The sequence below is a fragment of the Podarcis bocagei genome (assembly GCF_964188305.1).
Source record: "Podarcis bocagei genome assembly, chromosome: 1".
Classification (NCBI taxonomy): Eukaryota; Metazoa; Chordata; class Lepidosauria; order Squamata; family Lacertidae; genus Podarcis; species Podarcis bocagei.
Window position 1 is genome coordinate 125,460,157 of NC_138125.1, and position 23,108 is coordinate 125,483,264.

General features: G+C 45.4%; 1 protein-coding gene across 1 annotated transcript in view; it reads right to left on the reverse strand.

The window, feature by feature from the left end:
* The window catches only part of TMEFF2 (transmembrane protein with EGF like and two follistatin like domains 2), a 250,204-nt gene that overhangs the window by 27,662 nt on the left and 199,434 nt on the right, over window positions 1-23,108 (reverse strand). Inside the window, exon 7 of the mRNA XM_081182183.1 lies at window positions 22,920-22,979. Within this exon, the coding sequence (XP_081038309.1) occupies window positions 22,920-22,979 (60 nt within the window). The remainder of the gene's footprint in view (window positions 1-22,919; window positions 22,980-23,108) is intronic.

The following is a 23,108-nucleotide window of genomic DNA, read 5'->3' on the forward strand; positions in this document are numbered from 1 at the left end:
ATAATAATAATACGACCCACTTTGTGTACAATATCCCCAGCAAACTAGGAAAGAGTGATGGGCCTGTTTTCTTTCCAACCCCTCCCTTTGCACACCAGTTAGCTTGGCCTTGGTCCAGTATATCTGAAGGAGCGTCTCCACCCCCATCGTTCTACCCGGACACTGAGGTCCAGTGCTGAGGGCCTTCTGGTGGTTCCCTCGCTGCGAGAAGCCAAGTTACAGGGAACCAGGCAGAGGCCTTCTCGGTAGTGGCGCCCACCCTGTGGAACACCCTCCCACCAGATGTCAAAGGGAATAACAACTACCAGACTTTTAGAAGACATCTGAAGGCAGCCCTGTTTAGGGAAGCTTTTAATGTTTGATGTATCACAGTATTTTAATATTTTTTTGGAAGCCGCCCAGAGTGGCTGGGGAAGACCAGCCAGATGGGCGGGATATAAATAATAAATTTATTATTATTATTATTATTATTATTATTATTATTATTATTATTATTATTATTAAACACTTTTACAGTGGTTTAATGTTGGTTTACTAGCCAGGATCAAGCATGAAATCACAAGGCTCCATACCAGATATAACCATGATTTGTAGTTTAAGATAATGTAACAGGTGTAACCTGGCATGCAAAGGAAAAAGCGAGGGAGGATTGGGTGGGCTTGACACTTTATTTATAAATACTTGCATGCCGCTATATCATAAAATATATAAAAGTGGTTTACAAGAATATCTATATGTAATTTTTTTAAGGGGGGGCATTTAAAATCAGTGACCATCAGCTAACTAACACGGAAAGATGCTTTCTTAATTGCCTACATAGAAAAGTTTTCAGCAGGCATTTAAAGATTGAAATAAAAGGCACCTGCTGGATTTCTGCTGGCAGAGCATTCCACAAGGCTGGGTCAATGACACTAAAGGCTCAGTTTCTTTTCGTTGTCAGATAAGCCTTGCCAGCTTGGGAGACAACCAACATCACTCCTGCAGATGACCTCAGTGATTGGGCTGGGATGGGAGGGTTTAGGTGGTTCCTAAGATACCCTGAGCCTAAACTGTTCGGTAATTTGTTAAGTATAATTGATTTAATTCGCACAGAAATGGAAAATGTATGTGTATCAATTAAGGTTTAATATGGAAAAAGGCTAATTGTTTATTACTAACATTGGGGTTTTCCCACAGTAGTTTTTCTAAGGGACTCTAAACTCCTAAATGAGTTAATGATTACCTGTTGGTTGTTTCTCTACTCTGTGCTGAGAGTGAACCTTTGATCATGTGATGAAGGTATTGGGTTGCAAACCTCCATTTTGTTGGGAGTTGCCTTTGTGTCTTTTGTCTCAAAGCTCTGTGAAGTAAGGACATGTAAAAGACCCTCTTTGACTGTGTGAGAGAAAACAGATCCAGACTAAAATGGATGCTGTGGGGGAGAGACAGACCTCTGCTTCTAGGTCTGTTGGAATTATTTCATATTTTCTCAGATGCTGAGCCTGTGCTGGACAGCAGAAGACAATGGATGTCTATTTTTGGATGTATCATTTGATGTTTCTGTTTTATTCTGAAGAGCTCTGCTAGTAAACGATGAATAATATTTTAATGGGCCTGGAGAAGGATATCTTCCCCAAAGGCACCAGTTCTTATGCTTCTAGTCACTTCAAACTGCACAATATTAATATCTGCAACAGAATTTGTATGGCTACAGAGAACAAGTTGAATCTTGAGACTGCTGCACCCCCTATTATACGCTGAGAGAAGGAAATAGGGAAGAACTCTAGAATGTAAGAACATAAGTAGAATCTTGCTAGATCAGACCAAAAATGCACCTTCCTATTTCCCACAGTGACACACTTGGATAGCTCAGTTGGTTAGAGCATGGTGCTGGCAACACCAAAGTCGCAGGTTCGATCCCCGTGTGGGACAGCTGCATATTCCTGCATTCATTGCAGGGATGGACTAGATGATCACAGGGTCCCTTCCAACTCTACAATTTTATGATTCACCAGAGTTCTATGGGAAGACACAGGCAGGTCATGAGCACAGACTCCCTCTCCCTAACTTGTGCTCCTCAGCAACTGATATCGAGAGGCAGGCGTTACCACAGCTGGTGCCACTAAACACGGGGATATCACAGTTATTGGAAATCTACAAAAGTAGCCATTTCTCACAGGTGCAGGGGCTCCAATAAACAAATGGGGTCTCCAAACTGCAAAGGTTTCGCTGTCCATTTTCAGTGAATGCATTTGCTCCTGGACATATTTGCCTCCTTGAATAAATACGGCCACCTGTATCTGCAATGGATTTATGTATCCGATTGACTGCAGATCTCTGGATCAAGGTATTTGTCTCTAACTGGTGTGAAGAAGCAAAACAACAGCAACTGCAAATCCCTGAGTGTACATTTATTTAAACTACTGGCCCTGTTTTCCAGCACGAGGAAAGAAAGGACATTTTCAGAAACTGAAACCAGAGAAACAGAATTAGCATCTCATAACCAAACACAATCTGACACAGTATCAAATATCTTTCTTGTACAAAGGGACTGTGGTTTCCAAAGGAAAAACCAGGATGGAGAGAACTTGAAAGAATAGGATGACCAGTAAGGATGCCGGTAGATAGCATCAAATGTGACAAATTGGATGAGCTGACAGAAAGTTGATGAACTCTTTTGATATGACCCTAAAAATAGCAAGGGGATGCTTGCTCACTGACACTTCTTTAATGGCAGATGGATATGCATGACCTAACTTTTAAGATAAGTGTCAAGAATATTGATGTGAGGAGTACAGGAGATCATTTTGCTGGCACTGCTGCGGGAGGCGGTTTGCATGATTAATGATGCTTCTTGGGTTTCTTTCTCCCAGAGGAAGAAATGGGATGAACCTCTGTCACCCCAAAGGTACAAAGGAGGTCTGGATGGAGGGGGGAAAGATGGCTTTGCCCACAAAGAAAGTGCCCTTTCCCACACTGGGGGAAAACGAACAGTAGCAAAAAGAGAGCGACGATGCTGATGAAGCAAAGGACTCTGCTTCCCTGCCTGCCTGTGAAGTGCCTCTATCACTGCTGCAAATAAATTTATGAAAAAAATAGCCTCGACAATTCTCAGCCTTGGTTTGCGAAGTTCAAAAACTGTCTTTGAAGATTCCGTGTCCGCTCAACAGGAGGCTGTTAGGAGGAGAAGAAGAAGAAGAAGAAGAGTTTGGATTTGATATCCCGCCTTTCACTCCCCTTCAGGAGTCTCAAAGCGGCTAACATTCTCCTTTCCCTTCCTCCCCCACAACAAACACTCTGTGAGGTGAGTGGGGCTGAGAGACTTCAAAGAAGTGTGACTAGCCCAAGGTCACCCAGCAGCTGCATGTGGAGGAGCGGAGACGCGAACCCGGTTACCCAGATTACGTGACTACCGCTCTTAACCACTACACCACACTGGCTCTCAGTGGGTGGAGAGAGGACTTCCTCCCCCTATCATAGTACTAGTACCGGGTACCACCTCTCCTGGTATGCCCCACGGAGGACCTTAAGGTCCACAAATGACAACATCTTGGAGGTCCCAAGTCGCAAGGTGGTTAGATTGGTCTCAACTAGGGCCAGGGCCTTTTCAGTACTGGCCCCGACATGGTGGAAGGCTCTGTCACAAGAGACTAGGGCCCTGCGGGACCTGACATCTTTCCGCAGGGCCTGCAAGACAGAGCTGTTCCACCTGGCCTTTGGTTTGGACTCGGTCTGACCCTTATGTCTTCCCTCTCCTTACGGTCTTGATCTATGGGCTACTTTTAAAAGGAGGCTGCATTTTAAAATTGTATTTTAAATTGGGTCGTCCCCCCCTTATTATGTTTCTATTGTAATTTTACTGGAGTTAGCCGATCTGGCCGGGGAGGGTGGGGTATAAATAAAATTTATTATTATTAGTATTATTATTAGGCTATCAGTGACTACTAGCAGGGGTGCCAACTTGAACAAAATAGGGGGGGGGGGAGGTAAGCTCCATCCCACACAATCAACCACATACACCATTTGACTGGCAATGCCAGGAAGGGGCACCAGCCCCTCAAATATTTTATTCAGGGTGTCTGAAGGGACCTTGGCCTCCAGAAATTGGTTCCTATGGCTACTGGTCACACTAGCCATGTTACTTCCAGTATCAATAGCTGATGCCTCTAAATACCAGTTACTAGGGACTATTTTACCAACACCCTGACCCCCGCAAGTGTCTAGGGTTTGGGGCAACTAAGTTAGTTCTTGGTATGAGCTTTCGTGTGCATGCACACTTCTTCAGATACACTGAAACAGAAGTTGCCAGATCCTTCTATATAGTGAGAAGGTGGGGAGGGGTATTACTCAGAAGGGTGGTGGGAATGGGAGATTGGCAGATAGCTGAGATGAGCCTGTTGACGACTCTTAATGACTGCAATAGGTCTTACAGGAAAAGGCAAGGGGTGAGAAGGTGAGAAATGGCTTAGTCATGTATAATGAGATAAGAATCCAATGTCTTTGTTCAGACCAGGTCTCTCCATGGTTTTAAGTTTGAATTGTAACTCATTACCAAACTTAAAACCATGGAGAGACCTGGTCTGAAGGTGCTACTGGAAGGATTTTTTTTATTTTGACTATGGCAGACCTACGGCTACCTATCTGTAACTAGGTTTTGGGGAAAAGAGTTGTCATTCTATAATACTTGGGTGTTTTTTGAAAAAAAATTCTGCGTAAAAATATACATAATCTGCATTTTTGTTGCCCATATGCTCTCTTGCATGCTTCTGATCAATATTGCCGGTATTGCCTAAGAAATGTGAGCTGCTGCTGCTGCTGCTAACAAGATGACTAAGCGCAGATCAATAAAGCAAGCAGGAGATTCAAGTTGAGAAGCAGCTGAACAAAGGAAGGTTACAGGGCTGCCCCTTCCTCTAGCTAGCCAGAGCTCTGTCTAATTATGACCCCCAGAAAGCAAACCCGAATCGCTTCTCCTTGTTGATACCCTGGTTATTACGGAAAGCAACATTTGAAGAAGCCTGTGGAGGGACTTCAAACATTTACCACTTTTGTGAAGCATCTCATACAGATCCCTTCCTGCTAGAAGGAAAGACGTGTGGGGAGGGGGCAGGAAGAGGAGGGAATGAGCCGCATTTCGACTAATGTGCATGTAGGAATGCTAGCGAGGTGATTTTTGCCCTGAGCAAGAGCTTCGCTTCAATTCCTTCAACAGCCTGAAAGCTGCTTGAGTCCAGATATGCACCTAAAATTGTATGCCATTTTTTTTTTAAAAAAAAGCCCTCATGACGGGCAGCTAACACACCTTTCATTTGTGAAATACATTTTCTCAAATGTCAATGAAAGAAAATTGAGCAACCGTTGGAACTGAGAAGGAAAGAAACACTGTACTGTATTTTTCGCTCTGTAAGACGCACCTGACCATAAGGCAAACCTAGTTTTAGAGGCGGAGAACAAGAACAAAAATATTCTCTCCCTCTCTGCGAAAGTGCCTCTCCAGCAAAGTGGGGGGAGAAACGGAAGGGGCTCCATTTCTCCTCCCGCTTCGCTGAAGGGGCACTGCGCAGTTCTCCCTCTCCAGCGAAGCAAAGTCAGAACAGCAAGAGGGATCGCTGCGCACTGATCCCTCTTGCACTCCTGGCTTCAGCAATAGATGCGCAGCCTGCATTCGCCCCAGAAGACGCACACACATTTCCCCTTACTTTTTAGGAGGGGAAAAGTGCGTCTTATACAACAAAAAATATGGTATATATTTCTAGAAAAGTACGCCTATACTTGTATAAAACCGAAACCTCTTACATTAGCAACCTAGATTAATGATTTTAAAATTATGACTTACTTTTTATCTTGCAGTCTCTCTCTCTATATATATCACAAATTCTTTAAAGTATCTCCCTACTTCCTGAAACTATATTTCAGGTTGAAATACCTGAAAGGAGGCAGCTGGGGGCAGGCCAGAGTTGGAACTCCTATATTTAGAAATATAGAAATGAAAACTTTGATATTCCAACCTGAAGGCAACTTTCATTTTCAGGTCTTTTTGCCATTGAAAACTGAACCTCTCTGAATACAGACATCTCTGTCACCCTAATTACAAAATAAGAATGAATGGAAGCATCCAATTTTACACTGTACAAAGAGCTGGTCAATGTATACAAGAGCTACAAGACCGCAATGTTTTTTCCTGAATATACAGAGAATGGTTGAAAGCTTTCTGTCTCCTTTCTTTAGAGAGGTTCTGTGAGCTGGGAAGTCACTAGAGATGGGACAAATCTGACAATTTCATATGCTTTCATTTTTCCATTTAGGTCTCCCCATTTCTGCAACATTTTGCTTTTTTTAAAACAGCCTTAGGAAAATTAGTCAGAATTTCAATGCTAATTCTCCTAAGAAACACATTTTTTTGTAAGCTGTTTCAACCAATATACATATTTTTGGAACATCTCCTCATTCTAGGGTTGTCATATGTCTGGAATTTCCCGACATAGCTGGGACTTAGCCCTCGTAAACAGTAAATCTGGATGTATGGCAACCCATGTCGGAAGTGTAGATTTTGGTGAATTTCCTTAAAAATAGCTCAAAACTTCTTTTTTGAGATTTTGCAAAACAATCTCAACAATGGTGGAGTCTCCTTCTTTGGAGGTCTTTAAGCAGAGGCTTGACAACCATATGTCAGGAGTGCTCTGATGGTGTTTCCTGCTTGGCAGGGGGTTGGACTCGATGGCCCTTGTGGTCTATTCCAACTCTATGATTCTATGATTCTATTCTATGATTCTAACTTTGGCCAAGAAGAAGAAAGAAGGAAGGAAAGAAAGAAAGAAAGAAAGAAAGAAAGAAAGAAAGAAAGAAAGAAAGAAAGAAAGAAAAAGAAGCTCAACAACTTTTGTGTCTGGATTTTCACTCTTTGAAATATGGCAACCCTACCTTATGCAATACATTTCTGTATGTTATATACACTAATATAATGCATTTTTATTCACAATTTCCTGTAATATATAGGGTTGCCATGCTTCAGAAAGTGGGCCGAGGTTGCTGAACTTTTCTTTTTTGTCAACAACAAAAATGAGGTTTTGAGCTATTTTTAATGGTCTCGCACACATTGTTTGGAAAACTGCATCACACATTTTGCAGAAGTGTGACTTTCAAAGGGTGGTTGAAATGTACCCAAGGATGAGACCAGATTCACTTTAGAGGCAAGGACATTCTCTCACACCCCCTGCCACCCATGGACCACCAGCAGGGTTACAATGTATAATGTGGTAATTATGAGAGGAACAATGGGTTTTGTATTCCGTGCCAGGAGCAGAGAAGATAATGATTCCCTAAAAGTTGCTGGTTTCTTACTGAAGTTTGGAAAAAAGAGTGGCAGTGTTTTAAATAATCCATCCTCCAAATTACCCTCTCTTATCTGAAGTGACAAAAATTGGAATAGAGGGGAAGGAAACCCTTTTCATAACCTATGCCAATATTCTTGGGACCGTGAGATTGCTGATGCCACTGCTTCTATAAAGAAAATTCAAAATGCCCAGGATTAAATGGAAGGAAAACAAGTTTTTTTTAAAAAAATTGCTCAGAAGCCAAACGGAAGATAAAACAAGCCAAATCAGGCTCCATCAGAGAAGCCCATGCATGCACGTCTAGAGCTGCAAGGAACTTTCAACATTGCATTACATTACTCTGTACTGTTACTGATAAAGCAGCACAGACTCAGGTATTTTGAGTTTGCCTTATCAAATGCAGTGACTGTGATTGCCTGCTTAGATGTTTGCAGCCAGAGAACTGGGCCGGCTGTTTCAGTGTGGAAAATTCAGCCTTGCTACCACCATCAACAGCTTCTTGGCCTTTATTTTCCTCTCGGGGCTGCCACTTCATCACGCTGCAATGATTTCTGCCTGCCGTGCAGCTGATTCGAGGCACAGAGCCCTCCTCTATCCACAATCTTTACCTAGAACTCCATTTGCCAGCAGACAATTACCCTTATTGCCAGGCATTGCATCCCTGCCCCACAACACCCATCTCGGGAAAACAGCTTCATAGTAATGCACAGAATGGTGAGAGAAACTACACATCAGCTTCACAGTGCATAATGTTAGCGGAACACGCTGGGAAGAGATAAAGCTCTAGGTAGCAGCACCATGTTTGAGCAGCAGAAATGTGTGCAGCTACTGTTCTGTCGCAATGTCATGTTTTAGCTGCTTAACTGCATTCTGCCCTACCAGTCTCAACGGGCAGCAGCCGGCGCTGTCCACGGGTATGTAAACAAAACAGCAAACAAATATATAATAAATAAAATAATGCTTACAAAGAACCCTTTAATCAGACAAGAGCAGAATGAAATAGATGTTGCTGCATCTTACTTATCAGGCATTCATAACAGCACTGCCAGACGATGGCAAAGTAGAGGGGGGGGGAAATAACTATTTGTGGAAGTGAAGAATCAAGGAAGTCAAAGGACGTCAGCTTCTTGCAGTGCCTCCTATTGAGAATAAATTAAACGAAACAGCTGATATTCTGTTGCATGACCAAGGTCATTCCAATCACGGAGATGAAGGAAAGGAAATCTTATTAAATGGTGCTGTGAAAAACCACAACAAACTGTTCGCAAAGGAGCAAGTGAAGTACCCAGGAACCAACTCCCTCAGCCCCTAGTCAAAATGCAACAAAGTCAATCAGTTAAATATTTCAACCTAATAACATGGGTTTCCCCTAAGCGACTTCATATACAGACTTGGCTTGTTTTTCCTGATTCTTGTTTAATCCATTCTCATCATAGCTAGATAGAGCCACATTCCTATTTTTAAATGAAATTGTAAGTGAAATACCCCTGGGAGGGGGTGTTTTTGATGTACAACACACATAGCTTTAAATCTCAGATAATGTAGAGAGAGACAGACAGAGAGAGAGAGAGAGAGAGAGAGAGAGAGATTGAGATTAAAAGTCATGAGGGATTTCCCCCCTTTCTCTCTCTCTCTCTCTCTCTCTCTCTCTCTCTCTCTCTCTCTCTAGTCAGAAATATATTTTCCCATTATGTAATGCTGTCAGGAATTGATAACGCTTGTCATAACAGGTCTACATTCTAATTCAGTGCACCGCTATCTTTTGGAAATGCGCTGCCACTGATTATGGAACAGTCCGTTGGCACCTATTATATTTAGAGGAAGGGTTATTTATGACATTTCCACCCTTCGTTTCCCTCCAAGGAGCTTAGGCTGGTGCTTTCTCCTCACAACCACCTTGCAAAGTAGTTTATTCTGAGACGGAGGTACTTCTAGAAAATCAATGACAGAGACGGTGATTTGGTCAAAATAAAAAAGTTCCTTCCTGTAGCACCTTAAAGACCAACTAAGTTAGTTCTTGGTATAAGCTTTCGTGTGCATGCACACTTCTTCAGATACCAATTTGGTGATTTGGTGGCATTCAGATCTGGAAACACAACCTGGGATGTAGGAACGTCTTCTTTCTTCTTCTTTCTTTCTTCTTTGGCGATCACTCGTAGCCGAGTAAGATTGTCTTCCATGAACATGGTCTTAAACAGTGAGTCCGCAAGTGACTGTGGAGGCCAATTTTGGATCCACACGTCCTTCCACAGTGGGGACATAGGTTTCCAGGTGGGAGTTGATTATGGTGAGAGTTTGCCAAACGTGCCTCCCACACCTTCCTCTAATCATGTTTCTCCCTTTTGTCCTGAGTTTGAGCATCTTCAAAGCCCATGACACCTTTGGTAAAGGCTGTTCTCCAGTTGGAGCACTTGCAGACCAGTCAGTGTTTCCCAGTTGTCGGTGTTTATACTACATTTTTTTTTAGATTTGCCTTGAGAGAGTCTTTAAACCTCTTTTGTTGACCACCGGCATTACGCTTTCCAGTTTTAAGTACAGAATAGAGTAGTTGCTTTTGAAGACGATAATCAGGCATCCGCACAACATGACCAGTCCAACAAAGTTGATGTTGAAGAATCATTGCTTCAATACTGGTGATCTTTGCTTCTTCCAGTACACTGGCATTAGTTTGTCTTGTCTTCCCAGATGACGTGTAAAAGTTTTTGGAGACACCGTTGATGGAATCTTTCGAGGAGTTGGAGATGGTGTTTATAAGTGGTCCATGTTTCACAAGCATACAGCAAGGTTGGTAGTACAATAGCATTGTAAACAAGCATTTTGGTTTTGCTGCCGGAGCGCAGAGGTGATCACACTAGCTTAGGGTTACCAGACATCCCCGGGGACAGTCCCTGGATTTGCAAATCTGTCCCCAGAATGTCCCCAGATTTGCAAATCTGTCCCCGGGAAACGTGGCAGCGGCAGTCTCAGCAGCCCGGAGCCAGCCTGGTAACGCAGTTGGCTCTGGCTGGTTTCAGGAGCTGCTCGCTGCCATAGCGCCCACCATTTTCCCTCACCAGAAGTCCCCATATGATGTGTCTTGTGCACAGCACATCATATGGGGACTTCTGGTGAGGAAAAATGGTGGGCACCACGGCAGCGAGCAGCTCCTGAAAGCAGCCAGAGCCAACTGCGCTACCAGGGTGGCTCTGGGCTGCTGCCACTGCCAAGGGGGAACCAGGGACGTCCAACGGTACAGATCTCCTGCCCCCCTTCCCCCTTTGTTTTGACTGATGGGGGAGGCTCAGAAGTTGTGGGCAGCTGGCCGTTGCCTAGTTTTTTTAAAAAAAACTCTGCACATTTATGTTTCACAGGGTGCGAAAGAAGGACTTTGCACCTTTATACAATATGTGCTTGGGCCCGGGGTCTTTTGCCTCACCATCCCCACTACTGACTCCCTGTTGCTACTCAGCTTCAAAAAAATGTGTCCCCGGATTCACTGAAAAAAATCTGGTAACCATATACTAGCTTCAACTATTGCCCTGTTCAAATCCAGAAGTACGACACAAGCTAGCTCCATCCCCCTGCATCACCATCTGTGTTACCCCCCCCCCATGAGTTGGAGGGTGACTGTCTGAAGAAGAGAGCTGCCAGTATGCATGTTGTTGAACTTTGAGTAATCAGTGTTGTAATCTCCTGAGTAGCCTTCCTGTGCATTATCATCATTTATTAAATTTGTATACTTCTGTATACCCACAGGTCTCAGGGCAGTTCACAACATAAAATCATATTATATAAAACACAAAATTCACAATAAAAACAAAAACAAGAACAACCAAATAACTGCCCCCCTCCCCAAAACATTTTAAAAGAACATTGGATATCAATCTGCCAAAGGCCTGGTTAAAGAGGAATGTTTCTGCCTGGTGGCTAAAGGTGTAGAGTCATACCTCGGGTTGTGAACGTGATCCGTGCAGGAGGCATGTTCGCAACCCACAGCGTTCACAGCCTGAAGCGCTGCATCTGTGCACATGTGTGACATGATTAGGCTTTTCTGCACATGGGCGTGACATTATTTTGTGCTTCTGCGCATGCGAGAGTGCAGAAAGCAGCAAGTAACCTGTTCCGGTACTTCTGGGTTCGGCGCGCTCTGCAACCTGAAAATGCGCAACCTGCAGCCTTTGTAACCCGCGGTGTTGTTGTTGTTGTTTAGTTGTTTAGTCGTGTCTGACTCTTCGTGACCCCATGGACCAGAGCACGCCAGGCACTCCTGTCTTCCACTGCCTCCCGCAGTTTGGTCAAACTCATGCTGGTAGCTTCAAGAACACTGTCCAACCATCTCGTCCTCTGTCGTCCCCTTCTCCTTGTGCCCTCCATCTTTCCCAGCACCAGGGTCTTTTCCAGGGAGTCTTCTCTTCTCATGAGGTGGCCAAAGTATTGGAGCCTCACCTTCACGATCTGTCCTTCCAGTGAGCACTCAGGGCTGATTTCCTTCAGAATGGATAGGTTTGATCTTCTTGCAGTCCATGGGATCCTCAAGAGTCTCCTCCAGCACCATAATTCAAAAGCATCAATTCTTCGGCGATCAGCCTTCTTTATGGTCCAGCTCTCACTTCCATACATCACTACTGGGAAAACCACAGCTTTAACTTGGTTAAAGCTTTAACTTATAGCTTTAACTTGGTTAAAATTATACAGTCATACCCGAGGTACGACTGTATGATTAAGATGCCAGTTGAACCTCCTTGGGGAGAGCATTCCACAAATGGGGAGCCACTGCAGAAAAGGCCCGTTCTCATGATGACACTATACGGACCTCTCGTGGAGGAGGTAAAGTAAAGGTAAAGGACCCCCGGGCAGTTATGTCCAGTCGAATTCGACTATGGGGTGTGGCGCTCATCTCCGCTTTCAGGCCGAGGGAGCCGGTGTTTGTCCACAGACAGCTTCTCCGGGTCATGTGGCCAGCATGACTAAACCGCTTCTGGTGCAACGGGACACTGTGATGAGTGCCAGAGCACATGGAAACGCCGTTTACCTTCCCGCCTCAGTGGTACCTATTTATCTACTCGCGCTGGTGTGCTTTAGAACTGCTAGGTTGGCAGGAGCTGGGACAGAGCAACGAGAGCTCACCCGACACATGGGTTGGAACTGCTGGCCTTACGATTGGCAGGCCCAACAGCTTGGTGGTTTAGACCACAGCGCCAATCACCACCCATGGAGGAGGCACATGAAGCAGGGCCTCAGAAAATGATCTCAGGGTTCTTATGGAAAGAGGCAGTCCTTGAGGTATTGTGGACCTGAGCTGTTTAAGGTACCTTGCTCCAGACCCAACAATTTACAGAGGGCAACAGATACAAGTGGCACAGGATGGAATTAGCATGTGTTCAATTTCTGGATTTGAATTGGGAGATAGTTGCCTGGAGATTTTAGCCTGTTTTCCCACATCCAAACCTTTGCCATGACTCCTTGCTGGAAAAATTATGGAATGGAATGTGAGAAATCCATTTTCACCTAACTGGGATATTTTTCCCCTCTTGTATTATTTCTGTTTGCCAATAGCCACCCCATAAAAGAAAAAAAAGCAGCTGGGGAAACAAAGTAAACATCATAAAACCCTATGAGATTACATGGCGTGTGCAGGAGGTGAAAGTCACACACACACAGTGAGGATGGTACCTTATTTAAGCTCATTTATCTTATTGAGCATGGCAGAGACCTGGGTTCTGAGCATGCGTGGAGGGACTAACAGGAGGGATGAGCAAGCATTAAAAAGCTTCTAATTTGCTTTGGAGCAGGGATTTCTGCATTTTGAATATGCAGAAACAAACATAAATGATGCACGAAGTATTTATGAACTGGGGCATAAATGTGCAGCACTGGTTCGTGGCAGCTCAGGATTCTCCTGTGCAATACCGTCAGCAGCACTGCAAATACAATTTCTGAGTTTATCCGTAGCCGTTGCTAACATAACATAATGTTGCAGATGAGTGGCTACATGATATTATGAGGAAACAAGCAAAGCACAGCAGCCTAAGGGGAATGGAAACATTATAGTGTGTAGAGCGTGAGACTCTTAATCTGAGGGCTGTGGGTTAGAGCCCCATGTTGGCCAAAAGATTCCTGCACTGCAGGGGGTTGGACTAGATGACCCTCGTAGTCCCTTCCAACTCTACAATTCTATATGTACATATGGGTTTATCTATATATCTTTAAATATGAAAGACTCTGCAACAAAGTTGGTCCCAAGTTCTTTCAATGAATCTTGTCAATGCAAATCCTAAAAGAGGACATCCATTCATTGCAAAAAAAATTAAAAATTAAATAACTGTTATTTGGTTTTACAAATATAGAACTATAACAGTACAATACAATATACATATCCATATTTAGAGATTTCTTCAAATCTCTGAACTTCCCACCTTCCCCTCCATGGGTCCTATTGTCATCCTTTTCAACTGCATATTATTTCATAATCCGTGTTTTATGTTCTCCATTTGTCCATAATATTTGCTACATTACAAGCGTTATTGCAATCCTGCAAGTGCTTACAGCGGTTACTTAGATAAATTATAATTTCCACCCCCATTCTTTGTTGAAGTTTTGGTCTTCTTGGTTCCTGAGCTTTCCGGTCAGTCTTGCCATTTCGAAATGGCTTTCATTGCAAAAATTATCCCCCACTTCCTGAAACCCTAAGAGGCAGGGGCACCATCTGGGGGGTGGGGGTGCCGAGGGGCCAGAGCCTCCCAATATTTTGCAAGAAGGGGTCTCGCTCCCCCCCAAAAAATTATGTGGTGATCCTCAGAAGGATGTTCCAGGACAAAGATGCTTAGTCCTGCCGTGTCCTTTGGAGGACCGCCAGGGATGCAGCAGGGTGAAGCATCTTGACCAGGGGTCAGCAACCTTTTTCAGCAGGAGGCTGGTCCACTGTCCCTCAGACCATGTGGTGAGCCGGACTATATTTTGAAAAATAAAATAAAATGAATGAATTCCTATGCCCCACAAATAACCCAGAGATGCATTTTAAATAAAAACACACATTCTACTCATGTAAAAACACGCTGATTCCCGGACCGTCCACGGGCCAGATTGAGAAGGCGATTGGGCGACATCCAGCCCCCGGGCCATAGGTTGCCTACCCCTGATCTTGACCCTGGCGTGTCCCTTTGAGGATCACCAGAGCAACACCCCAGAAGGCACGGTGGCGATCTCTTCCTGGGATGCACAGGGCAAAATGTCTTTGTTCCAAGTATGCCTTTCATAAGCGAAGGCAGCTGGCGGTGGATGGGTGATGGACTGAGGGGGGTAGCCTTCCTCGTCTGGGTGTGTGTGTGTCACATGTGTGACATCATGCTTGTGCTACAACCCCCCCCCCCCAATGTTGGGTAGAACTTGGTGTGCCTGCTAGGAGGTTTCACACCTTCCTTCCTTTCTGAAACATTTCTTCTTTTTCTTCCAGAAAGCTGGGAACTCTCTAATAGCTCACTCCAGCCTTTTATTTATTAAGCTGCTCACGCCAATAATAGTACTACAAGCTGGAGCTTGCACTGCTCCTGCTGTTTATTTATTTCCTTCAGAGCAAATTATAAGACATAGTGCATTTTCAAGCTATGCGCTTGTGGACAAACCAAACAGCTTTCATGTCAATGTTCATTCACCATATAGTTGAGATCTTTCATTAGTGAAAATGAGGCATAAGACAACTCATGTAAAACATGGCCTCAATTCATTAAAAAGGAAATTAAAACATGGTGCTGGACAGGAACCGTCTCAGAAGTCGGCAAAATGTAAGCTGTTCCTTTGGAGCAGGTTGATCAGCCAAATAACATTGTGCTCTTTTGATGATCTAAAGGGCTACCTAAGAAGAAGAGCCCTGCTGGATCAATATCTGAGCACAACAGCCTTCCCCCGGCTGGCGACTCCCAGAAACTGGTCTTCTGTCTCCGACAGTGGAGGTACAACATACCTTAGCTCTACGAATCTCTCTAATTCTCCTTTAAGACCACTCAAGTTGCTGGACATCACTCCATCTTGCTGGAAGTGAACTCTGCAAGTACTATCTTTTGCCTGTCCTTAATCTTCCAAATGGACCATAAAGAAGGCTGATCGCCGAAGAATGGATGCTTTTGAATTATGGTGCTGGAGGAGACTCTTGAGAGTCCCATGGACTGCAAGAAGAACAAACCTATCCATTCTGAAGGAAATCAGCCCTGAGTGCTCACTGGAAGGACAGATCCTGAAGCTGAGGCTCCAATATTTGGCCACCTCATGAGAAGAGAAGACTTCCTGGAAAAGACCCTGATGTTGGGAAAGATGGAGGGCACAAGGAGAAGGGGACAACAGAGGACGAGAAGGTTGGACAGTGTTCTCGAAGCTACCAGCATGAGTTTGACTAAACTGCGGGAGGCAGTGGAAGACAGAAGTGCCTGGTGTGCTCTGGTCCATGGGGTCACGAAGAGTCGGACACAACTAAACGACTAAACAGCAACAATCTTCCAAAACTCAGCTTAATTGGGTGGCCAAAGTTTTGTCGTATTCTACTCTAGGTACTTCCTAAGACTTCAGAAGACCAAGCGAGTTAAAAAAAAGCAACCACTTCACCCCTTTGAAGGACAGATTCAATATCATAAGCTGTCCTTGGAAGTCTCACCAGTTTCCAATGTGGTTTTCTATGTGGCAAAACTGTAGAATAAAAGGAATATGTTCTATGGTTCCCATAGTCCCCCGATATGCAATGAGTCTTGAGCACTATGCACAATAGCATTGTATAAAATTATCACGAATGTATGGGATGTACACACATAGTGATCTACGTGCCACTCAGAGGCATACCTAGGCTCCTTTGTGCCCTTGTTAAGGAGTTGTATCAGTGACACCACCATTCCTTGCACCCTTGGCAAGGAAATATGCCTGGCCATCCACAGCAGCTGAGGAATGGTCTGGGGCCACTTTGACCCAAAGTGGAGAGGCATGATTTTTGCACCTGCGTGGACCTGTGCTTTTTTTTGGGTGGTGGTGGGGAAACCTGTCCAACCCCTAGGTATGCACAACACATTTTGTGAGGACAAATCTCAGAACAGTGACCATATGGCGGCATGTATAGACTCTGCACACTAGGACAATTGTCTGAAGTGGGCAATGATGTTCATGATTCCTTTTCAGCAGAGGCGCTATCTACAGGGGGCAGAAGGGACTTCGTCCCCCTCAATATTTGTGGGCAGGGGGCTGAGCCCCCCAATACTGAGGGGGCCGCAATCCCCCACCACTGCCAGGCGGGTACTTGTCCACCGGGTGGGGGCAGGAAGCATGGGAGGTGAAGATTACCCTCTGTGCCCCCATCTCCCACTGCTGATGGGAGAGTGCTGGCATCCTGGGTGGGAGTGGGACACGTCACATGACACCAGGTCCCCTCAGTGTGTGGGGGACGTTGGTGCCCCTGCTTTTTAGATTCCTGAATGAGCTGCATCTCAGTGTCTTCTCTTGTGCTTTGGAAGATATATGTTATGTGAAATTCCCCACCAACTAATATCATAAAGAAAAGAGAGTGTGCCGGATTTACCTTTTATCTTAAAGCAAAGTTACAGGCTATTATCATTTTTCAATATCTTAGCAAAAAGGTTTGACACATAGTAATTTTTAGTTTTTTAAAAAACTCCTTAATTTGAAGGGACACTGTCAGGTAGTTTAAGCTCTGAATGTGACCTACTTTTAAATGTTACAAATTACAATCTAGGACAGGCTTCCTTTTCAGATTTTTGTTGTTTATTACTAAACATGACAAAGGAACACCGCTGACAGCAAGAAGGCTTTGGATCAAGATTCTCATACATTTGTTCAATTGGGGAGGAAATTCCCACCCAGATGGAGTAACCTAGGATACCTCTGTGAGCTAGATAAGTGCAAAGCCTTCATTTACAACAAGTATTCAAATGGAACCCCTCTACCCTCAAAACTTTATAAATCATGGATGGGGAACCTGAAGTATACCTGAAGAAGCGTCTTCACCCCCATCGTTCACCTCAGGCACTGAGGTCCAGCGCTGAGGGCCTTCTGGCGGTTCCCTCACTGTGAGAAGTGAATCTACAGGGAACCAGGCAGAGGGCCTTCTTGGTAGTGGTACCTGCCCTGTGGAACACCCTCCCATCAGATGTCAAGGAAATAAACAACTATCTGACTTTTAGAAGACATCTGAAGGCAGCCCTGTTTAGGGAAGTTTTTAATGTTTGGTGCTTTATTGTATTTTTAATATTTTGTTGGAAGCCGCCCAGAGTGGCTGGGGAAACCCAGCCAGATGGGTGGGGTATAAATAATAAATTCTTATTCTTATTCTTACCCGTGGTGCTGTCAGGCTTCAAGGGATCGCTCCCCCCCAGCAGTAGATAAGCAGAACAAAGGAAAAGGAGTCCTCTTACCAGTTAGAAACTTTAAAGATCACAGCGAGAGAACAAAGAACCCATCTCCTAGAAATGGTGGTGCTCCCAATTAAGGCTCACACCCCCTTCCGACCCTATTAATCTACAACACTCAACATATTGTAATCTGAGTTTGTACCCTCTGTGCTTTCTGTTCTGCCACTTTCTCAGCTCTTTTTGACCTTGGACTGAGAGGAGGAATGCGGTCCAAAGACAGGGAATCTGTTAACTCTCTCTCTCTCCCAGTGCTGCTTCTTCTAGCTGTTCCCCATCCAGTACTTCCCAGCTTCTGCCTTCTGAACTACGTCCCTCTGCAAACCACGGTTCCAAATCTATATTGTCCTCCTGCTCCTGGGAAGATTCACGATCAGGGGTTGGCTCCCACCATTCTTCCTCAGTGCAGCCCTCCTCAGCACGGTCCCTGACAGGTGCTTTTGATACTGTCAGACTACAACTCCCATCATTCCTGGCCATTGGGCATGCTGTCTGGAGCTGATGGGCCCCAGATTCCCCATCCCAGATCTAGAGGGAGATAACCTCAGTTTTCCTGAATGGTCGATCCTGCCAGCACAGGTTCCTCCCCATGCCTCAGTGAGCAACTAGGGGAGCAGGTGGTATATCCAGGGCCATGGATGGACCAGGGATGTGCATTTGCTGATCTGCAATAGAAAGAGTTATGTCCACAGTAGCAAAACACCTTTATTTCCTTGGGAGCTTGCCTAATTTCTGACTATGGGGGTTACCGTTTTGGGTCCTGAATCATGGCTGAATGCCCCCCTAAAACACACAAGGAGCTTGATAAGACTGACACAATGCATTCTGAGATCATGCTCTGTCAAAAAAGCATACTGATCAATGACACGGCCTATATTTCTTAGGGCAGAAAGTATTCCTATGTGATTCCCCCCCCCCAGTAAATGTAACTCAAAATCTGAAATAAGCTGGACAAATCTCCAAAGTGTTCCCAGCAAAACAAACACACCAAGGACCTCTTTTATAGATCCCGAGCGAGTAATCGGAAGACATCATTTCAGGGATGTTATCAAAGAGAAAATGTTGTTTCCTCGTATAGTAATCAGCAATATGAGAGGCATTAAAATCCACTGTGTTAAAGTGCAGAGGCAGCATCCATAAAATAATCTCTAAATACAATCAAAGCAGCGTGGCAGATAAGATGAAAGCTACGAACGGTAAGGAGCCCAGGGTTTTGTAAATGTTTCTAAAACCGAGGTGTGAACTTCTCATGAACCTTGGTTTTACTGTTACCTGATTAATAATTTGCAAAGCGTTTGGCTGTTTTTAACATAGATTCTTCTGACTTAAGTTTCTCAGTGAAGGTTATTCCGTAAAAGCTGTACAGAAAACTGGAGGCCACTTTCTGGATTTTAAGATGCAGGTTCAGAAGAATGCAATCACCATGGATAAAAAGATGGCACACCATCAGGAGTGAGGTCTTCTGTCTGGGAAGTGGGACTTGCTCCTGAGTGGAGATAGTTAGAATTGCAGCCTAAGAGCAGAATCCAATAAGCTCTAAGTATTTGAGAATGCAATGCCTTACGCATGCAACCCTACCCTTCTCCTTAGTATAATGTAAGAAACTGCCAAGAACACATTGGGCGCAAAGGATACAAAGCCCCATGGATTCCCTGAGGGGGTCTGATTCAAGGGGGCAGGGGTGCTAACTTGCATAAAATATAGGTAAGCCCTGCTTGCACCACATGGTCAATCACATGACGCGGTGCACACACACCATTCGAATGGCCATGCCCAACAACTTTGCGGGGGCCCTGGCCCCTCAAATATTTTATGGGGGGCAAAGACCCCTTGGCCCCTAGGAGTGGGCTCCTATGAATGGAGGCCAATCTGAGGGTCTCCTGGAGCTGTTTCAGCAAATAATAAGGGGATGGTATTATTCCCTTTTGCTGTGACCAGCATGAGCTACCAGGTTTTGAAATGCAGCAATGGATTCCTCACTCTGTTCCCCAGTTCCCTGGTGCCCGGTATTTTGATTGCTCTGTAACCATTAGTACTGATATTTCCACTCTTGAGCCCCACTTACTGGATCAGGGCAATTATTTCTGAACTCTGCGTCTTGACAAGCTGAAGCCATAATTATGCTTTTATAAATATCCAGCACAAAGGTCCTTTTGAAACAAGGAGACAATTTTTTTAAAATGTGCGTTGTACACGCACAAACATAGCCTATTGTTATTTGCACCTCACATCACAGATAGATGGCAAACACCTTGCTGTCTCACGGGGCCAGCAGAATCTTAATAAGGGAACCTCGGCACATGCCAAAAAAATAAGACGCACTTCATCTTTCCATTGTCTGGCATGCCAACGGCAGAAGCCAAGTGTTTGGCTTCAACATCTCCTCTGAAGCTAACGGGGTCTTGCCTTCACAAAACTCCATTTCCCCAACACAAAGGAAACCACAAGCGGAAGCAATTATACATCCCTTGCCATGTTTTTAAATGATAACACTCCAAGTATTCCTATTCTCAGCGCTAAAGTCAAGCTGTGACAATTTGCACAAGCACTTAAGACTCCTTGCAAATTAGTCCTTCTGGTACAGCAGATCTGAAATGAAATGAAGACACAGCTCTCCGCCCGAAAAGACAACAGTCGATAAGACCTTAAATAACATTTACATATTATATGTAATATTTCAAAAAATGCTATCTTAAGCTTGAACTGGGGCTATATTTTACTGGAGTTTCTAGACAAATTAAAGCCATTTATCATTCTTTTAAAAAAAACACCCCACAAACCCCACCACAATCTGTTCTAAAATATCTCATTAACTTTGCATCCAAAGGCAAATGTTGTAATGCGTATTTCTGCTCGGTCTGAAGACACAAACAGCCAGAAAAGAGCTATAAGAAATTATTGGTTTCAGCTTCATGACATGCTGGTCTCTTCTTTTTTATTGAATGAACTTGAAGCACTGTGGATGCTGCCTTGATTAACACAAATGTATAGGAGGCAGGCGGTAAGAAAAATGGCAGCCTTCTTTGGGGGAGTTTCCTTGTTAAGATGAAAGGAGGTGTCAGATTTAAAAGCAGCGCTGTCAACTGATTAATGATTTTTTAATCTTTGATTATTCTGGCTTTTAACTGATTAATTGCAGCACTTAAATTGCATGGAATTAATTTCAGCATTGCAAACTCAATAAGTGCATGTATTTTGGGGAATGTGACGGAAGGCAACTTTTAACTTGAAACCTGAGATAACTCACACTTCGAATGAACTAAGGCTATTATTCACCGATGGAATATCACATAATTTTTCCAGCATATTTGCGAACGGAGAATACACTCCATCTCAGTGACATATCAGCCACCACACATCGCCATCACCAAATAAACAAGTTCAAAGCTGGTCAGTATTGTGTAAGGTCCAGGTTTAAAAGCCACTGAGACATTTCTGAGCTCTCTCAGCGATAGTTACGCGGTTAGGAAGAGCCAGAGAGGTCTGTGGGCAGCATAAGGACACACAGAGAGAAATATGATTCAGTTTGTATTCACTTGAAGGGAAATCTTCCTAAATTCCACTTCGTGAAACAATATGTGGACTGACAGTTGCACTGCTCTGAATTTTGCAATGAAGTTCTCCAACCCAGTGTTTCCCAACCTTTTTTGGGCAAAGGCACACTTGTTTAATGAAAAAAATCTCGAGGCACACCACCATGCCAGATGGGGAAAGGTCACTTTTTACTTATGTAAAAAAAAATAAAAAAATAGTAACAGCATAGAAGGTAATGGTTAGGCTAGCATCCCTCTTCCAAATATGCTAGGTTTTTATTTGCAGGGACTGTTCTACATGGGAAGGGGAAAGGAAAGTTAATAGAAGGAAAGGCGGGTGGGAGAGAAAGAGAAAGAAAGAGGGAAGGAAGGGGGGAAGAGAAGTGGAAAGGAGGGAGACCGAGGCGGGGGAGAAGCGTCTGGAGAGTTGCTCCGAAGTTTGGGGGGCCGCGGGGGTGGGCGCGCGTCCCAGGAGGCGGAGGCCAGCCCGGGCTGGGAGCCGCGCCGCGGCCCGGGGGCGGAAGGCGGACCGCGGCTCCTAGGATGTGGAAAGGGGACGGCGGCGCAGGGGGAGGAGACCCGCACGGCTAGGGCAGCGCGCAGGGGGAGGGGAGCAGGCCGGAGGCGGGCGAGGGGGCCGCGATCCCGTGCGCCGCGAACATGGCCTCCTTCCCCGCGGGCCCCGCCGAGCCCCCCGGCCGGGGAGGGCGGCGCGCCCCCGCCGCCGGAGGAGAGCAGAGGCAGGAGGAGGGGGACGAAGGCGCTGCCGAGGAGGCGCGCCAACTTCTGCCAACTTCGGCGCCCGCCCCGTCGCCGCAGGCTCCTCCCGGCCGAGAGCCAGAGGACGGCGGCGGAGCAGGAGGAGGAGGATTGGGTTTGGCGACGGCTGCTGCGTCCTCTCCAAGCGCGGGGCTGGCCTCCGCCGCGCCCGATCCTCCGCGCTCACCGCGCTTCTCGGCGGAGCAGGTCTCGTGCGTGTGCGAGGCGCTGCTGCAGGCGGGCGACCCCGGCCAGCTGGGCCGCTTCCTGGGCTCGCTGCCGCCCGACGCCGAGGCGCCGTGCCTGGAGGCGCAGGCGGGCGAGAGCCTGGCCAAGGCACGCACGCTGCTGGCCTTCCAGCGCAGCGACTTCGCCGAGCTCTACCGCCTGGTGCAGAGCCGGCGATGGGATGTGGGAGGGAGCTCGCTCGCCGCCCCGCGTGTGCCTATGTGGGGCACGTTACAGCCCCGTGACGTCAGCGCCACGCAGGCAGCCAGGCAGGCAGACGGCGAGAGCCCCGCGCTGGGCGGCCTCTCCTCGCTGCCGCCACCCCGCCTCTCGCCGCCCGACTCGCCCGCCTCCCTCCCACGGCACACCAGGCAACGTCTCGCGGCACACTAGTGTGCCGCGGAACACCGGTTGGGAAACACTGCTCCAACCAAATAATGTATGCAAAATTGCATATATGAGGAGAAAGTGTGTACAAATGCATATAATCAGCGACCAATTCCTTAACTGAAGCTTGAAATCCTCCTTAAGATAATCCTTCATCACCGAGAAAATAGAGATAGAGATATAGAGATATAGATAGTGAACTAAAGATGCAACCACCTATGGTTTCAATTTCACAAATACAGCCAAAGGAAATGTGTCCCTCCACCAAATAAAATAAAATAAACTCTTTCTTCCTAGGGTAGCATAGGGTTAACACTTACCTGCATAATCCGTTCTTGCGTAATGTCCATCTTCTGACTTTGTAGTGGTGGTTGTGTTATCTGAAAGACAAAACATGTGTTCTGTTTTGCTACGTTCTGCTCGGGTATCTCCTACTCTGCTAAAGTGTTGTCTTGTAGTTTTAAATCACGGCACCAGGCCGTACCCAACAAAGTTGGCCTGTTTTCGTA